At 47.2% G+C, this 18501-nt stretch overlaps 1 protein-coding gene across 1 annotated transcript in view; it reads left to right on the top strand.

The window, feature by feature from the left end:
- LOC149343362 (phospholipid-transporting ATPase ABCA3-like) overlaps positions 1-18501 on the top strand; it is a 67658-nt gene that overhangs the window by 35847 nt on the left and 13310 nt on the right. The window contains exons 12-19 of the mRNA XM_089546944.1: positions 3649-3845; positions 5204-5492; positions 6479-6632; positions 7488-7613; positions 9572-9829; positions 12353-12594; positions 14118-14342; positions 17006-17164. Coding sequence (XP_089403070.1) covers positions 3649-3845; positions 5204-5492; positions 6479-6632; positions 7488-7613; positions 9572-9829; positions 12353-12594; positions 14118-14342; positions 17006-17164 — 1650 coding nt within the window. The remainder of the gene's footprint in view (positions 1-3648; positions 3846-5203; positions 5493-6478; positions 6633-7487; positions 7614-9571; positions 9830-12352; positions 12595-14117; positions 14343-17005; positions 17165-18501) is intronic.

An 18501-nucleotide genomic window follows, 5' to 3' on the forward strand; every position in this document is an offset into this window, starting at 1 on the left:
GCCCTTTCTCTGTCGTTACCGACCACCATGCTCTCTGCTGGCTGTCGTCCCTCAAAGACCCCTCAGGCCGTCTTGCTCGTTGGGCGTTGCGCTTACAAGAATACGACATTGAAGTAGTCTATCGATCTGGCCGTAAGCATTTTGATGCCGACGCACTATCGCGGTCCCCTCTACCTCGTGACTTAGACTCCACATCTTCCGCCACCACTGATGCCTCCTCCCTTGATATTGCGGACATGCCATTTGAACAACAACGGGACCCCTGGGTCGCTTCCCTCCTCGCTCTCCTGTCTACACCATCTCAGCGACCTGCGAACCACACTCTCCGTCGTCAAGCCCGCCACTTCGCAATACGGGAGGGCCTCCTTTACCGCCGCAACTACCTTCCTGACGGGCGCAAATGGCTCCTTGTCATTCCTCGGCACCTACGTTCCGACATATGTGCCTCTTTCCACTCCGACCCCCAATGTGCTCACGGCGGTGTGGTGAAGACCTACACACGCCTTCGACTCCGCTTCTACTGGCGGGGAATGTACCGTTTTATCCGACAGTACGTTCGCTCCTGCCCGGAATGCCAACGCCACAAAACCCCTTCTCGCCGTTCTATTGCTCCGATGCAGCACTTGCCTTGCCCCACATGCCCATTCGACCGCGTTGGCATCGATCTATACGGGCCCCTTCCCATCACTCCGGCTGGACACCGCTGGGTCATAGTGGCAGTCGATCACTTTACCCGCTACGTCGAAACGTCATCCTTGCCATCCGCGTCTGCGCCCGACGTTGCGTCTTTCATCCTGCATCATCTCGTTCTACGCCATGGCTCCCCTAAGGAGCGTCTGAGCGACCGCGGCCGTGTCTTCCTCTCAGACACCGTCGAAGCCCGACTTCGCCAATGCCGCATTGTTCATCGCTCTACAACGGCCTACCACCCGCAAACGAACGGCATTACTGAACGTTTCAATCGCACATTGACCGACATGATCGCCAAGTATGTTGCCTCGGACCACTCAAACTGGGACCGCATTCTCCCATTTGTGACATATGCGTACAACACTGCCACACAGAGCACAACTGGCTTCTCTCCGTTCTTTCTTCTTTACGGCCGCGAGCCTACCTGTACCATGGATACCGTGCTTCCGTATCGCCCTGTTGTTTCCGAGTTTCTTACCCTTTCTCAAGCAGTGACCTATGCTGAAGAATACCGCCAGCTTGCCCGCTCTTTTACAACGCAAGATCAGAATCGCCAGAAGAACCTTCGCGCCCCTACCTGTCCTCTTCCGTCCTATACCCCAGGCTCGCTCGTGTGGCTTTGGGTTCCCTCAACCAGTCCCGGTCTCTCCACTAAACTCATCTCAAAGTACCACTGCCCGTACCGTGTCGTCTGCCAGTCCTCTCCAGTCAACTACATTATTGAACCGCTTTCCCCGCCTCAAGATGCACGCCGTCGTGGCTGTGAAACAGTGCACGTTGACCGTCTCAAGCCGTACTACGACCCGCCTACCGTGTGTGCGCCCTAAGTCGGCAGGATGCCTCCTTTTTCGCCGGGAGGTAATTGTAGTGTAGCAGCCGCGCTCGCTCACTGTGATGAACTGTGGTAGTGAAAGACGACGACGATCCTTAGGTGTGAAGCTCGCTCGCAGCCCGAACGTTTGGCTGAAGCTTTGCTGAACGTTGCAGAGCGACCTAGGTTGTGCTGAGTCACAACCCCCATCCTACAGCATTTTTTTCCGTAGTTCGCACTTACCTTTGGTGGCAGAAAGTTATTGCGCAGCGCGAACCATGTGTTGTTTATGATAGTGCGTTGGGATAATAAAATTTCATGAGTATTAACACATTGTGACTTTTGAGCAAGAATACGACACGAACGGAAGTAATGACGTGGGTAGCATGTTTCAGTGTCACCTTGAAATTGTGAACGATAAATATCTTTATCATTTTAAACCTTAGTCTTTAAGCTTAGTGTTGCGGTAATGAAATAGGTATGCTATAAGTACAAGTTGGAAGTTGGATCATCTTGCACTCTCAAATTCGGTCATTCCTGCTCATTAATAGTGCGCATTTTTTGCGATAGTCATTGTGATAATAATCACTAGATATTGACTTCCCTGATTTTTGACAAAGCTGGCGAGAGTGATTGCAGATATTTTATCTCTTTGCACTGATACAATTAGCTACCTACAGATATAAACAAAGCATTCTGCTTGAAGATTGACGGGTACTATTCATTCCAAAATATTTGGCATGTGTCAGTTTCCATGCGTCTAACGTGCCTGTAGAGGTGACGTATTTCATGGAAAGGATGGCAACTATGTTGCACTAGGCAACTTTATGTGGCCTTGCATGCACGCTTATTAATTGGTGAGCCTTTGGATCGCTGTGGCGGTGGTACCAATATGTTTACCTCTGTATATCATGATGACATGTACAAAAGGTTATCAATGGGGCCTTTCTTCTGAATGACAAGCTAAATATTTTCTGAAATAGCTAATGAGCAGCTTCAAAAGTTTAAATAAGAAAATAATAACACGCTTCTTGGGGCTGAGCTACAGTGCTACTGTCTACAGAGCTACAGTGCTACTGTCTACAGTGCTACAGTGCTACTGTCATGTCTTGCTAGCAATGGTAACACTGCAATTTTCGTCCGGCATCACTCACGATAAAGACAGAAGCGCAACGCACTGGTCTCCAGAGATTTCTACGAAGCACGGAAGTGCAAGTAGGTGAAGGGATAAAAGAAAATGCAAAAACTTCAACGTTGCTCTGTCCACACGTGACCTTTGCCTTAGCTCTCCCCAGAGTTGGGTCTGTTCTGGCTGATCATAGTTCAGCATCTTCAAAACGCTTTTCTTAAAACGGCGGCGATACTGAAGCTGAAAACGGCAGAAAAATTTTGAACTGTAATTTGTTAATAAAGTAAAGTATTCCCAGTCCTGTTTGGATTCCCACCAACCCCGGAGCTCTGCGAAAAATTGGCTTATGCTTTCTACCAAAATGAGGATAAATTATGAAGCTAGCTATGGCATTGGCATTCGGCCATAAGTCCATAGCCCCAACTACTCCAGTTTTAGGGCCCAAACTTGAGCTTGTTTTACCTGAATTCTCTCCAGGAAATAGTGCCGCGCAGGCCCTGTCTGCTTGCTTCATTTTTTGTAACTGCTTTCGCTGCTGTGTTTAACGGTTTAGTAGACTGCGTGGAATGAATCTCGAAGAAAAAATAATTTAAGGGGCATCACTTGCTTATTTAGTAAGACTCGAACCGTGTTCGATGTTATTCCGAAATTTTCTTGGACTTCGGATAGCGCCCTGGCATCTTTTATTTTTTTAAATCTACTTGCTAGTAATCTAGATTTCTGATAAAGCATTCAACTTGTCTCTGTACGCCCCCAAGTATGCGCTTTCTCCTTACTCGAGCAGAAAAGATATAGCAGCCGGATACTTAAAAATAGATCAATGTCACAAGGTTTGTCAGTCAGCTATGTCTTTCAGACACGTGTGCTGAGAACCCAACAACTTCGAGGCGTTAGTGATAAATCTCTGCAGTGGATTCGGATTGATATCCCATTCTCTCGACGCTTATTCCAAGCTTTTTTTTTCAGCAGTACACCATGCAACAATGCATATGATGCGTTCTTTGACTACTGTGCGCAGGGGTTCGCACAAGTGAGCGGCGACGCGGACTTCTACGTCGACTACGTCGTACCGATGTTCGACACGGAGCGCTTCCACGTCAACCTCGTTCCACCCAGTCAAAGCATAGGCGCAGTCCTGTTGGAAGCAGCAAGGAGCGACTTGCGGCAATACGTCTTCAACACGCATTTTGCTCTGCAGCTGCTCGAAGAAAACAGGTTCTCTCTCGTTCTCATGCTATTGGCGGCAAGGAGGGCATCAAAAGTTTAGGAAAAAAACAGCGCGAAAGACGAGTGGCGTAAAATGAACAGACACCACAAGCGATGACGCTATGCCGACTCGCCGTTGCGAGTCGCCTCTTGTGGTGTCGGTTCTTTCTACGTCCGTCGTCTTTTGCGCTGTTTTTACAAAGATGCTGTCGGTATTGCTTCATGAGTCATTTAAGCGTGAAGGGGTATTTGGCACGCAATTCGTTTTACTGCAATAACTTCAGGAGAGTTCCTCTCGAATGAATAGCTTGACCACTGCCACTGGTGAGCCCTTTTTCTATTTGTTTCAACCAGAAAGGCTAACCTGCTTCGCTCGAGAATGTGCCGCTAATGGCCATGAACTAAAGTAACGGCAGGTCATAACTATAACAACAATTTTCCTACTGCGAACGCTCCATTTAGAATAGTCGACTGCGGCGAAAAGGGGGCTTGGATAGGCTCCTAAAGAGCAGGGGTTACAAAAAATCGATGCTCTTGAAAGGATATCGTTACTCTGGGTGTTTGAAGGGGGCCTTATTTTACATCTGTGCACCTGTTTTTCACGAAATCATGGAAATAGGTGCACGTACGGGTGGCAAGAACGAGAACGAAGGTTTGGTACCACTACTGCTACATTTTGATCTCGCGTTGGAGGGCGCAATGTCTAGGTTTTTCTGCCCTCCATTTTAATGCCTTGGATTTAAAACTTTGCATTTTATTGCCACCACAGCATATGGCGCACTGGTCACAAGGTCACCGCTATAACAGTAGTCGCCAAAATGTCTTTCGGTAGATGTAATGCACGTTGGCCTTGTTGGTAAATATGTCCTAATATGAGAACAGCACGAAAAACGTGAGGACCTCGCAATGGGTATTTAAGTATTTATCCGGCTTTTCTCATCACGTCATTTTATTCTGGTAGCTTTTCCATATTATAGGAGATCGTTTTTTGAGGATCAGGAAACATTTTGGGCGACGTCACATCTTGGTCACCGATGTAGGAAGGAACGAGACTGCTTTATTCCAGTCGTAGAGGGCAACGCAACCCGCCCTGCTCTCTCTACCGGATGTGCCCTTCCATTCCCTCTTTCACTATGCCATCCAGTCTAGTGTTTCGTGATGACGAATCAGGGAAGTTACCGGAATGAAGGACCTTAACCTTCCATTTTGCTTCTACACACTACTCTCCCAATAAGAACGCAGAAGTTCGGATGAGATGTTTATGGAAGCGGATCCTGCATACTGAATGCGATAAACTACTGGACTGAACTGTGCAACGAGTGCAGTAGCTAGTTGCACTCCCCATCTCTGAGGCTATTTACTTGCAGGACACTCCTGTGGTACAACGGTGAGATCCAGCACTCGGCGTTGCTCATCATGAGGCTGTTCAATGAGGCACGCCTGCGCTACGTCACCGGAGTGGACGACGCCCACCTGTCGTTCGACGTCACGGAGCTCGACTACGGCGCCAACAAGGTCGAGGACGAGCCAACCAGCAACCGAGACGTGTACCGCGAGCTGCTGCCCAAGGTGCTGAGATCCATCTTCCTGCCCCTGGCCTCCAGCCTGATGTGCAGCAACTTCGTGCTCTTTCCCATCACCGAGAGGGCGCTGCAGGTACGCGCTAAGCCTAGTGAAACCATTCGTAGACACGGGCGCTGGGTTCTTGGAAAGTTCATGTTTTAATTTCTTCTCGGTTATTTGCGCCAACCCTTCAACGAGGGGTCCTTAGCGATGATATTTTGCCATGGAGCCTAGAGAAGCAGAAATATGGCTGACGGTTAGGAGATTTAGCATATTTTTAGTGCGATTACTTCAAGAGTTCGGTAATTAAAAACTCAATAGCCTACGAAAAACTGATAGAATCACCGTCGGTGAAGCCAGGCGACCTGCTGTTAGGCGAAGGCGCAGTAAGACTCTTGCTACCGAACCGAACAATCGGCGAAATGGCTGGAAGGACCGTCAATTATTAACAAAAAGATATTTAATGGAAGGATGTTCAGCCACAAACCGCTAAATAACGTAACTGTCGCGACGTTCGCCCCCTCCCCAGCCTCTCTTCCTCTCACCTTTTCGACGAGAACGCTTTGCCCTCGCACTCCTTACGGCTTTTGTCGCGGTGGCTTCGATGGGCCCACGTATTTATTTCGTCAGGATTCGCAAGCTTATTCATTTATTACGTAACTAGGTGTTATTACGCCATCAGATGTTGCAAGCAGGGGGAAAAGGTTTCTGGTGAAGTGATGCACTCAGTGGAAGCGCGATTCACCAGCGGTCCTCGTTTTGACGCATAATTCCTGTCTGGGCTTGTGCTTGTTTATGTTGCTGAACATGAATGGTAATTTCGCGCAAAAATGAAGCCTGCGTGGTGGCATAACATGAGCGTACGCGTCAACTGTTTTCTCGGCGTCAGCAACTAACACAAGGCTTGTTTCAGGCAAAGTGTCTAGGTGAACTACGTCATTTGTGCATTGCCAGTCTACGCTGATACTTAGGGTACAGTTCAGAACCATTGCAGTTGCTGACGCTAACCCTAGTGCTCTGTTTTACTTGATCTGCACCGCCAAGACTCCTCGTGACGAAACTTTTTAACTCTGCTGCAGGTGAAGCACCTGCACATCATTACGGGTGTCAGCCCCTTTCTCTACTGGGCCAGCAACTTTGTGTGGGACTTCATGTTTTATATGGGAACCGCCATCTTCGTGCTGCCACCAATAGCTTATTTCCACGCGGATTCATTGGATTTCGACTACATTCGTAAGTTATCGCGGGACTCTGCAAGCCTGCTTCGGCAGAAGAAACTTTTAGGCATAAATGTGAGGTCAGGTATTTGACGTTTGCATAGCTCTTTAGCGCATTGTTACCGCAGGCTTCTGGGTGGACTTTTACGACTGGTTCAACCAGCACGGCATGCGTTCGAATACTATCAACATGCAAACATTCCAAGCACTGCAAAAAAAGAGAGGCTTGTTTCCATGCGAAATTTTCAGCCACAGCCGTGTTCAATAACATCTGTTTGTGGTGTCGAAGTGTTGCAGATTAGCCTCTGTCAGGTCTTATCCTGACTGGCCACTGCTTAATTAGATTACAACAGTTGCTTATTCATGATGGTTTGCCCCATTCCTATTATTTGGCGTATATTGCATAATAAAAACCCTGGTGGTATTGAGAATTAAACTGCGACAAGCAAGTAGTAGGTCGGCTATCAGTGGTTTCTTTATGGGGTTTAACATCCAAATGGTCTCGGACTTTGAGGGTCACCGTAGTGAAGGGCTCCTAATAATTCCGATTACCTGGTGTTTTTTAACGTGCAATGACATCTCACAGTACACCAGCCTGTAGCATTTCGACTACTTTGAAATGGAACCGAAGCGGCCGGGATCGAACCTACGTCTATTGGATGAACAGCAGAGAACCGTAACCAGTGAGCCACCGCAGTGGCTTGCGACTATGAACAAATATTGCACGTTAGTTCTATATCTGCATTTATTCCAGCATATATGCGATCAGCTTAAAAGTATGATTTAAATCACTACGACATGCTCTATACTTTTATGCAGTGCTCGGTCAGAAGCACAAAACTTGTGACATTTCTTCTTAATTTTATTGCAGAGAACATCCTTACAATGAATATGCTGCACGGCTACGCTGCGTTACCATTCATCTATATATGCTCCTTCTTTTTTGACAACCCTGGATATGGATTCTCTACGCTAGCCATCTCCACTTTTGTGATATGTGAGTAGTCACTGCTCGTCATTACGCGCAAATTAGAGCTGTGGCTGATCGGTGCTGGTGAGTTGCATGAAATAAATTCATATGGGGCATTAGGAGAAGGAGAATTGAAACTTTTTTTTGAGACTTTAGCTTTGCAACGGTTACATTAGTTGGAAACTCGTTATATGGGTTTAACAGGTCAGGATACTCGTTACCCTCCAATCTAAGGAAACTATTCACCTTCTTGGGTGAGTACTGAAAGAAATAGAGGACGGGATTTTAAATTGCGAAACTTCGTAGTCAAAAGATTTATATCTTTATTTTCTCTCGCATATCGGCTTTTCAGTGCATATTGAATACTCACTGACGTCGTTAATCTTCACTGCAGCTTGGGCGACTCGTTGGTTCGTATTGAACAAATGTTCTCGCGTGTATTGATGAATTGACCCTCCTCCTGCAAGCTGCTAGCCTTCGTAATTAGTGTAGACGATGGAACGACCCGCCTTGAGAGGCTGTGATGTCCAGTTTAAACTCACTACCACGAACAAATTTTTTACGTGTAAACACTTAAGAAAACAGTAAAGTTTACCTTAATAACCGTCTGAGGACGTCCGCACAAGTGCTGAACCAAATTTACTTTATCACGGCATGGACAAAAAGAGCTTTTACATTATTTGGTCGTTCGGACGCAGGAAGAAATTGAGAAATTTTGGTGTCACCGGCTGAATGTCTACCTAGAACGAAATAGAAGCTGTCTTCGGCACGCCTCCATCAAATGATTCCTCCGCTGCTTTGTTAAAAGCCGAGGACATTCCTTTCCTCAACAGATTTTTTCATTCCGAAATTCAGTGTTGTCCATGCAAAGTTTCTGCAAAGACCAGCTGCCTACGATCAAAGTTAGCGCCTCTGTTTAGAAGCACTGCTTATTACGGGATCTGGTATATGAATAACGCGATACTAATGCAGGTTTTGTCCCTCCGGTCCGGCGCGATACGTAGTATGACACACAATTGTGCAGAGTTTGGGGACCAGTGATATGCCATGCGGTTTCTTATCGAAACACTTCTTGGTGTTTAACGCCTAGGTCTTCACTAGTTATTGAAATCTCAAACCCCCAGATGTGCACTCACCGCACAGGCCGCACGAAGGACTGTTATATCAACCTTGTTATATCAACCAGTCCCAGGAGGCGGCGGCTGCTGCGGTGAACGGGCGTGCAGACAAGGGGTAGCTGGTCGGGACTCGATGAGCGGCTGTCTGAAGAGGTGTTGGACATGGGACGTCGAGCAATGCCGCATCCTATTTTTGTCTGGCCACTACATTAGCATCGGGAATAGTAGACATGTCAGGAAAAAAAAATTCAGGGGGGCGGAGGGGGGGGGGGGGGCACTTTGTTGACCTAAAGCACGGTGTTTGCTGCTTGTGTCACTGATGTGTGGTTAAGATGTTAATTAAGTACATAATTGTTTGTGAATCTTAAATGCTGGAGACACTGGAGGGCATTTGGGAGGTAGCCGTTTGGGGGGTATTGGGCATGCGCCCAATACCCCCCCCCCCCCCAGGGGCCTTTAAGGGTCAAATAAATGATGATGATGATGATGATGATTTGACACCTTTCTGCAAACACTCTCCAGCGTCCCAGACAAGGGTAACTAGATATGCGTTGGGAGGAAGTAGGGAAACCATTAGCACACTCGGCTGCGGAACGGAAGGATGGTGGTTTGAATCCCATCGTGCGCAAAGATTTTTTTTCTGGTCTGAGTAGAAAAAGCGTGACACCTCTTCTGACAACCTTCTGGTGACAGCCTTCTGCCGACAACCTTCTGTCGACAACGATGAGGCATTAAAGGTTTTCGCCTCAAAAAGTGTTTGAAAGAAGTGGTTAAAAAATTGTAGAGGTTTGTCCTGTAGCAGATACGTATGGTGGGAGCAGCAGCGCGGGCGCAACTCTTTGTGTCTCCTTTGCGTGCGCTCAACAGCCTCGGTGTGCTGCCTGGGCTCTGTGTTCATGGAGCACTACGCGGTCACGCTGAACAACGCCGTGCTGACGCTGCTCATCCGGACAGTGCTGCAGTTTGCGCGGCTTCTGCCCAACTACTCGTACTCGCGCGGCATGACCAAGGTGCTGCAGCTGGCCGCCGAGAATGCGCTGTGCCGCACGGGGGGACAGGCGCTCCGCTCCGCGTGCCACGCCAAGACGGCGACGCTGAAGATATCCCTTGAGCAGTGCTGCATGCGTGAGTAAATTTTAAGCGCACGGAGCCAAATCCTTAAAAGGGACCTTAAATGCAGAGTTTCTTACCATATCTCACCACATCATGATCTCCGTCAGCAGTGGCATAAGCTAGGTGTAATTCATTGCATAATGAAGGCATCTTCCACTGATTAACTCATTGCTTTAGGAACCATAGCTGCTGTCGAAAGAGTTAGGAGTGCTTCAGAGTACAGGCTTTTTCAATTTGCGAAGCATGTACAATACACTCCGTATAGAATAAGAGCCAGAAAACGCAGGTTTTGCAGGTTGTGACGATATCACAAGGTCACATGACCAAGGTAGCCCACATGTCCCCTTCTTTGTTCCTCGGGATATTTTTAGTTGATATTTCACTCTCGGCCAATGACTCCGGCGCCGGCTTTTCTGCGAGATGAGGCCGTTAACACTTCTGCGTTGTTATGGAGTGTGTATCTCACAAAGGCCTATTAACGCGAGAAAGAGAATTAGCGCCTTATTTAAATTATACCGCAACCTGAAATTAAGCAAAAGGTTTGGCTCTTTTAGCTCATGATTTTAAACCAAAACATGCCACTTACATCATACGTCTTACTTCTTAAAACCATTGAGGAGCCTGCGAAGCGCGCTTACTGTAGCCAGCAGAAACTGTACGGGGTGTGTACATTTTCAGTGGGTGCGGAATTTTTCTCTCTTACTAACACTTGCATGCACTGCAGCAGAAAACAAAGGGGGCTTCATTTCATTACATACAGGTTGCTCAGAATAGGTTATCTGGGCGGTTGAGGGGGACACAATTAGAGATAATTAATTGCTGTTGGCAAGTATGCTTAAAAGACGCTCTCGGCTGGTCTGCCAGCCAGCATAATTTGGACTTAAAGCGGTGCTGTGGATATGTCCCAGCATTTTTGTTTAAAGTTTGAATGACTTAACGGAAAGAGGAATAATCGAACTTTTTTAAAAGAAATATTTGGTAACAAAACGTTCATTTGAAGGCCAACATGAATTATAACCTGAAAATTTGGTTTTCAAAATATTCCTTCGAACGGCTCGTTTCCTGGCCACAGCTACCCACAGCACCATGACAGACCTAATGCAGGCGCAACGCACCAACCAGTTGGTCCGCCCGAGCATGGATACGGGACAGCGCCTACTGGGACCGCTCCCTCTGAGGCCACCCTTTACCTTCCCAGCAAGTCGAACCCCTTTCGTAATTACTCCCCAACCCAAGCTAACCTACATCAGAAGCTCCTGCCAGGCAACATGAGCGCTATCCAACATGCGGGTAGGCGGCACGCTCGAGCGAGTTATTAAACCTAGAGGAACAGCAAACCGCTCCGACATCCACTATGTCGGCGTGGCAGAGGACACCAACTCAAGACTTACAGCAGTCGAAGCATACGAAGACGGTACAGTGGAGGCTGCCGCCGCTAGCAGAACTCACTTCCCGGCAGAGACAGAGGGAGCCGCCACCACGCTTGCGCTGGCCCACTCCAGCATTGACGAGGAAATCGTCCAAATTTGCTTAGGTTCTTAGGCCGCCACTACCTTCAGGGCGCGGCGTCACCGGCCACCCTTCACAGTCTCACCCCGGCCCCCTCTCTCGACTGAATGGTCACTCCTGTGTGGATCCCTGGGGACACAGAGTTTCTTAATATAACTAGATGGAAAGGTGGCGGTGGTACACTTCATCCAGCATGGGGAGGCGAAGGAATGTCGGGAAGACTAGGTTTCTTACTGTGCCTCTTTGATAAGATGTGTGCCTCTGGACATTTTGCCAAAGTCTGGAAAGAAGGGGTTCTTATCCCAATATTAAAACAATGCAAAGAAGCCACGCTGGCGGCCAGATATCGGCCAGTTGCCCTAACCAGCTGTGTTGGACCTAACACGTGGATTCAGCTGTAAAAATACAACTATTCTTTGGGCAAACCTCGAGGAAATGCTGTGAATGTTTCCACACGAGCCTAACACCGAACTTCCATTTGCCTTAAACCTACTGAAGTGAAAAACGTAGTATTGAAACCAGCCAGGAGACCACCCAGGCGGCCTTTCTTTTGCTCAATAAAGTTTTTTTTTCTAACCATGTAACCAAATTCTTAAAGTAAATGCGATAATTTAGAAATTTACCTGCGCCCAAATACTACTAAAGACCCCCCCCCCCCCATAGTTTCGAAGCAGGCCTACACCTGAAATTAAATGAAGGTGGATTCGTGAAATTAGAAGATTAGCGGCGATTAGCAGGTGTGTTGTGTGTATTAGTGAGTTCAGAAGTGAATAAAAGTGAATTGGTGGGAGCATTAAGGTGGAAGAGTGGGTCGGTTTAGTATAACCTCGCGTTGATAATTCAATGAAATTCGAACATTCTAGTCCTCAGATTTTCAAATTTGGCGATGCTGATCACGTAACGACTCTCTCGATCAATCAGCGAAAGTCGTTACTGAGAATCCGTGCGGTTTGTGCAAGAGGAAAACGTAAATGCTGCCGCAATAATGCGCATTTCGTCATCGTCACGCTCATGCTTTCGACGCAGACGCGGACGAACCCCACCCCGAGCTGTACGCGATCAGCCCCTTGGGCGTGCACTGGTACTCTGCTTTCTACGAGGTGCTCACCCTGTTCTTCGAGGGCCCGCTGCTATTCGCCTTGCTGCTCTGCGCCGACTACTTCTGGCTGCGTCGCCTGGACCGCCACCTGAGCGAACCTGAACCCACAGACGACGCGGGGTCACCACGGCCGGCCATGACGCAATTGCTCAATACGGTTTCCCCGAGGGTAAGAGAACTTCCCCTCCTCTTGTCTACGGGCTGTAGCAGCGCTAATGGAAGACTCAGAATCGTTTGCCGGGTTGTTTTGATGCAGTGTTTCTGATCGAGCAAGTGTTTGCTGATGTGGCCTTTTGAAAAGAAAGCGTGGGAAGTGAGTGTTACCGGAAAGTGTTATCGGGCGAGTCATGTCTGAATCGCCATCTCACCGTCAACGTGGAAAAATTTTCATTATGGCGTCTATCTTTTGCTTCTGATAAAGGACTGCGGCACTGAAGTCAATTATGAATTGCTGAGTGCCACTACTGGGGGATTCTGCTTCTTGCCTGTTTCCGCTGAATCTAGATAAAAACAGAAAAGCATCCACGATGCTAGAGAATGTAGACGACAAAAAAAAACAGCCGATTGGAAGGCACTTGCCCATAACACCATCCATCTGTGAAACATAAGAGAAACGAAGCAAACATAACAATCAACCGAGCCGTAACTGATCCTTGTCAACTTTTCTAGATGTATGCTTCGCCACCCCGTAGCATTAGTAAAGGTGCCACTACGTGCAAAAATGCTATTGCCCCATGGAAATCACTTCCTTCACTGAAACTTTTTTTAGAGAGGGAGCACATCTTAGACTGAACCGAATAGAACTGACCAGAAGGATATGGAAGCTGTTCGCATGCCAGGACTGATGTTCACTCAGAGTCAGCATTGAAGTGCGCGCTTCTCTAAGCTTATACGCAGGGAGGAAGGCAACGGCTACGCTGTACTGAATACAGGTGGCATTTTTAAAGGAACCAAAAAACGCTTCGGCTAAGCCTCTCTCCCTCCCCCCCCCCAAAAAAAATAAAATAAAAATAAGCGTAATATAAATAAACCCGCAACCGCGTTGACAGGATGTATTACTGTATGGGTAGTATAGAGAGAGGAAGTGCGTTTCTTGCACTCCTCTAGTGTATTGCGGAAGCAGTAGTGGCCATTTACAGTTCAAAATAATTACGTATGTAGTGGTGCCTAAGGAAGTGAAACCAGTATTGAATATGTTATACAACAAATAGAACAAATTCTACAGCGTGAAATTATCGTCTTTATGCTAATTTACTAATTCGACGTAAACCGGTGCATTTCGATGCCTTTGAGTTATAGGATGCAGTAATGGACATACAGTCCTTGCTCAAACGGAGATCTGAATAAAATTTTTTTTATGTAGACTGGTTAATCATTAACGGGCTGCCCAGTGCCAGTAAACAAAAGCTATGGTCGAGGTATTCTCAAACCGGAGCTCAGCTTTAGGTCCCGAAAAAGTTGTCCATGAGTAGCCTTCCTAGCGCATTTCGAAATCTGACTTACAGAAAATGATATTTGCTGCAAAGTCCACGTGGCAGAGCCATTGCAAAAGATATATGTTTGACGCGTATTCTAAACTGCGAACCCGTTAAGGCTTCTGGAGATATGGGCACCCGTTTTATACGGAGTGCAGAGGACACGGAAACACACGATTCTCGTTTGACGTGCGCCTTCCGGCGCTTCTGATTCCAGTCGGCCAAGCGCGAAGACACGGATGTTGCGGACGAAACCAAGTTGGTCGAAAACATTGCGTCCAAGGGTCTGCAAGCGCAGGAACAACAGCAGCAGCAACAGCCGCCGCAGCAAGAGCCGCAGCAGCTGCCGCAGCTGCAGTCACCCGAAGCGGGGCCGCCGGCAATGGTTGTGTACCGCCTGACGAAAGCCTACGGATACGTGGAGACCAATGCCGTCCTGCAGGCAAGCTTTCACCAAAAAAAAAGAAGAAAAAAAAACATGGCAGGGTCTAGCATTATCTTCTGGCGTCCTAATGTCAGGCCACACCCAATCTTCTCTTCGTTCTGTATTTCTGGAGTGGAACGAGCTATGGCGGTTTCATTAAAGTCGCATCTTTGGTTCAGAAAGGGGGACGAGTTCTAACACAACTCATTAATGAGCAATTAGAGATCTCTTTCCCCATAGTTGATTTATAAGTTTTCCAGTGCCTCATTTTTTGAGCAACAAGCCTGAGGGGTCAAAATGAAGCACCCAGCTCTTATGTACAAATTATTTTCCTGATTGGCCAAGCATCCGCTCTCAAGTTGTTGAAACCCATGGTGTTTTTCCATAGGGACTTCAATGGTTATGCAGCTTTTTACAGAGGGCCATCAGCAAAATAAGCTTATCAAGAAGAGTTACAACGTCACAAGTAATAGGATGTACATGGCTAGAACACACTTCTTATGTTGTTGTAGATATGTTCCTTAGTTGCTTTATAGGGTTAACCTAACGTCCCAAAGCGACTCGGTCTGTGAGTGGCGCCAGACAATTTTCTTAAAAGTGCCACTTTCATCTATGCCTTTCACGGGATCAGGGCAGCATATTGTCAGCAACTTTGCTTGATGTGCTCAGCTGCATAATTAATGTTTTGTCGTTTTTGATCGTGTCAATATTTATGAAAATTTTTTACAGATCTCTACGCTGCTAAACGAGAGACGCAGCTAAAAAGCCAAAAGGAATCTTGTCTGTGGCTGCGTACCTTTGCTGAGAACACCAGTGAATATTTTTTTTTCAGTTAACAGCAGTCGGAAATGATTATGACACTTCCAGTACAAGAACGAATTGACAGATGTGATGAGAATGGCACACACTCTCGTGGTACACAGAGCAAAACGCGACGGCAAATGTTTTAGAACCTAACAGGTTGTGAAAAGAAAAGGGCCATGTAAAAGAACGCACTGAAATTCACTGGCACACGAAGCTTGTCAAATGAAAGAAAAAAAGTACAAATTTTAAAATAAAGTAGCAATGCGTTCAGTAGTACTGACTAGTCCAAAGAAAACTGCAAATATTTACTATTTCTGGAACATTAAATCAAACCATATCAGATCCATGACTGCTTGGGCAGCATGGTACATTCCAAAGTTCGCGGGAACTTACACGGTTGGGACTGGTTCGACATGTCATGTGAGCAAGGCTAAGAAAGAAATGACTCATATTTTCGGATGACTTCCTACAGACATCTCATTGTCCTGCTGTAAAGGTTAATGGCTGCTGCTGTACTATGGAAGTTTAAAACAGGCCATCTTCGACTTTCAAAATTAGCAATAGTGATTATGCGGATGGCGTTTTTTTGAAATTTATGAAGTTTTGATATATTACTAGATATACGATTCATATACCAAATGCCAGTGCATGAGATTTGATAGCAAAATGGAGTTGTGTATAATAATTTATTAATACCATGGGCCAAGAAGTTTACCATAGAAACGTGCTGACTTAAAACTGCCCCACCACACGTACCGTCTTTGCCAAAAGTGACCGAGGGGCCGCGCCAGCGGCGAGAGGGGACTCGCTACCAAACGGCAGCGCTGCGGATCCGGCGCTGCCTCTGCTCTCTGACTGCGAGTATAAACTGGCTGACGAAAGCTTGCGCCCTCGGTTTGCATTACAGCTTTCTGAACGCGCAAAAATTTAGGGGCACTTTGGCTGTCTAATGTGCTGCAAGGCGCCTTTCCTCGCGCACTGTTTGGCATTGACTGCGAGACTGTGCTGTACTAGTGCTATATTTGACTACGCACTTTCGACTACGCATTACAAGTATACACTTCGACTGCCGACTTTGACGGCTTCTTTAGCACGACTCTATCTCTGCTTCGATGAGTTCTGTTGTTTCCATGGCTCTGTTCGCAGTAATGCGGTATGTAATGTGGTCACCCAGGACGCCTTACACCCGCTGTCGGAGCGGACGACAGATATTTTATTAGTTGTCCTGTGCTCCAAAAGGGGGCGTCAGGCAGTCGTGGGTGACCTCATTATTTTGAATCCGCGCAGTGTGACATCATAACCATTTCGACCAACCGAAAAGCGTGGCACCTCTGCTGGCAACCTTCTCTCGGCATTACAGGCATGAAAGGCTTTCGCCTTAAAATATCTGGCTTCACATGCGACCCGCTTGATTCCTTATCATCCCAGGAAGGACAGCGAGGGCGCACGCTTACGTTAGTCTGTTTAAACTCACAGCCAGGGAGCAGGTGCTAACGCCGAGGACCGCAGTGCTGCTGCTCGCTCGCTCACCATTGCGAAATTTTCGGACAACTTTCGTATACTGTTTGCTTCCGCACGTGATAAGGTCTTCGAAGTCCTAGCAGGGATGTTCCTATACCACAAGCAATGAGTGTGAGTGCGCAGATTTTTCGTTTCATCAGGTAAATGTGCTTCGTTTTTAGCCTTCACGGCAGTTTCGTGTCTTTGGGAGTAGATACCAGCTGGTTTTCACTGCAGAACGGGGAGGTTATTGATCACACCCCTGAACACTCCCTTTTACAGTGGCACATGACTGTGTACTTCTTTTGTACTCTTACAAAAATCGACTTAAGTTGCTTGGAAAGTTGCGTTTCAATAACGAACTTCTATCGCCGCAGGGACTGAGCTTCACCGTCCGCACAGGGGAATGCTTTGGTCTCCTGGGCGCAAACGGCGTGGGCAAGACAACCACCTTCAAAATCCTCAGCGGTGACATACTGCCTCACGAAGGAGACGCCTTCATTGGCGGTTTCTCTGTCGTGCGAGACCTGTACCAGGCAAGCGAATCTAATCTTTGTCACCAAGCGCATATTTATGTATGGCCTGCATTCTGCAAAAACAGCGAAATGTTGGGATGAGCTTTAGAGGCTTCTAAAACACGGTTGAGAATATGAAATATAGTAGCCCCTTTAAGCATCCTTCATTTTTGTACAGAGGCTTCGTTTTCAGCTTTCTATCTGGAGCCCTGCATGAGGTGCCGTCTAGAGGCTTCCGACGCAGTTGTTCATAGATGTTCTTGAAGTTAGTCAATCACTACTTTTCAGAAATAGGCGAATTACCATTTGCCAGAGTAGCAGAAAACCATGGAGCAGAAGATAATGTCGATTCGTTAAGGAGTCGCCACGTGGCGCTGATACATTTGCAACAGTGGGACAGGGGCGAATACAAATGGGGACTACTGGAAAAATCTGCCGGTTGACTTTACACATAATCTGGAAATCATTGTTTGGTTATCTTTCAACTGACAGTCCTTTCGGTCAATGCTATTTTCAAGGCTAAAGAAGACCGCCGTTCAAAGGTACCGCCAACATCAAGCAATAATATTGAGCATATAATTAGTAAATTTATATCACATTTCTTATACGAGTACAAGGTCCTTAGTTTGTCGTCAGCATGTTTGAAAGGGGGGGGGGGGGTGGAAGGGGGGAGCGATTCTTCAAATACGTTTTTTGTTGCGAAAGCAACACTACGCGAGTCGCCGAGCCATTTCGCGAAGCTGACGAAAGGGCATACTGCGCATACGCAAGGAGCTGTGACGTCACACGGCGCACAGCTGGCACAGCGCCGCCGTAGCGGCGCGGTTGACTCAGAGGTTCCGCCTCCGCGCTCGCCAGTTGCGCATGAGCATTAGCGGCGCATAACTAGCGTGCCGGGGCCGCCTCCGCTGCCGCGCGCTCTCCATCGCCTCTCTCTCTCTCGTCGTTGCTTTCGCAATCTTCCAGGTTTAACAGAGCTATTGGAGGAGGGCAAAGAGTTGGGCAAGTTGGTAAACATTCATGATGGGTTTGAAAGCGCGACAAGACGGAGACGAAAGGAAAAGAACACACACGTCAAGCGCTTACTAGCAACAAAAACGTTTATTGCAACGCTGGGAATAAATAGGGGTCACAGAAAACATAAAGAACCATAAAATAACAAGACAGAAAAAGAGATTAGCCGTTACTATCTAAAAACGCTCGTTCCTTCTCCGACAGCAAAATTGAAGGCTCACTGACACAGCCCTTTGTCTTAGCAATATGATAGGATTCGATGATTTCCCTAGTCTTCTGGTCGTGATGCGAAAAGATCACTGTCGTTAGATCCAATTGGGCTTGGCAGGACTTATCTTGTTCCC

The sequence above is a fragment of the Amblyomma mixtum genome, chromosome 5 (assembly GCF_055824585.1).
Source record: "Amblyomma mixtum isolate Tamu chromosome 5, ASM5582458v1, whole genome shotgun sequence".
Taxonomy (NCBI): domain Eukaryota; kingdom Metazoa; phylum Arthropoda; class Arachnida; order Ixodida; family Ixodidae; genus Amblyomma; species Amblyomma mixtum.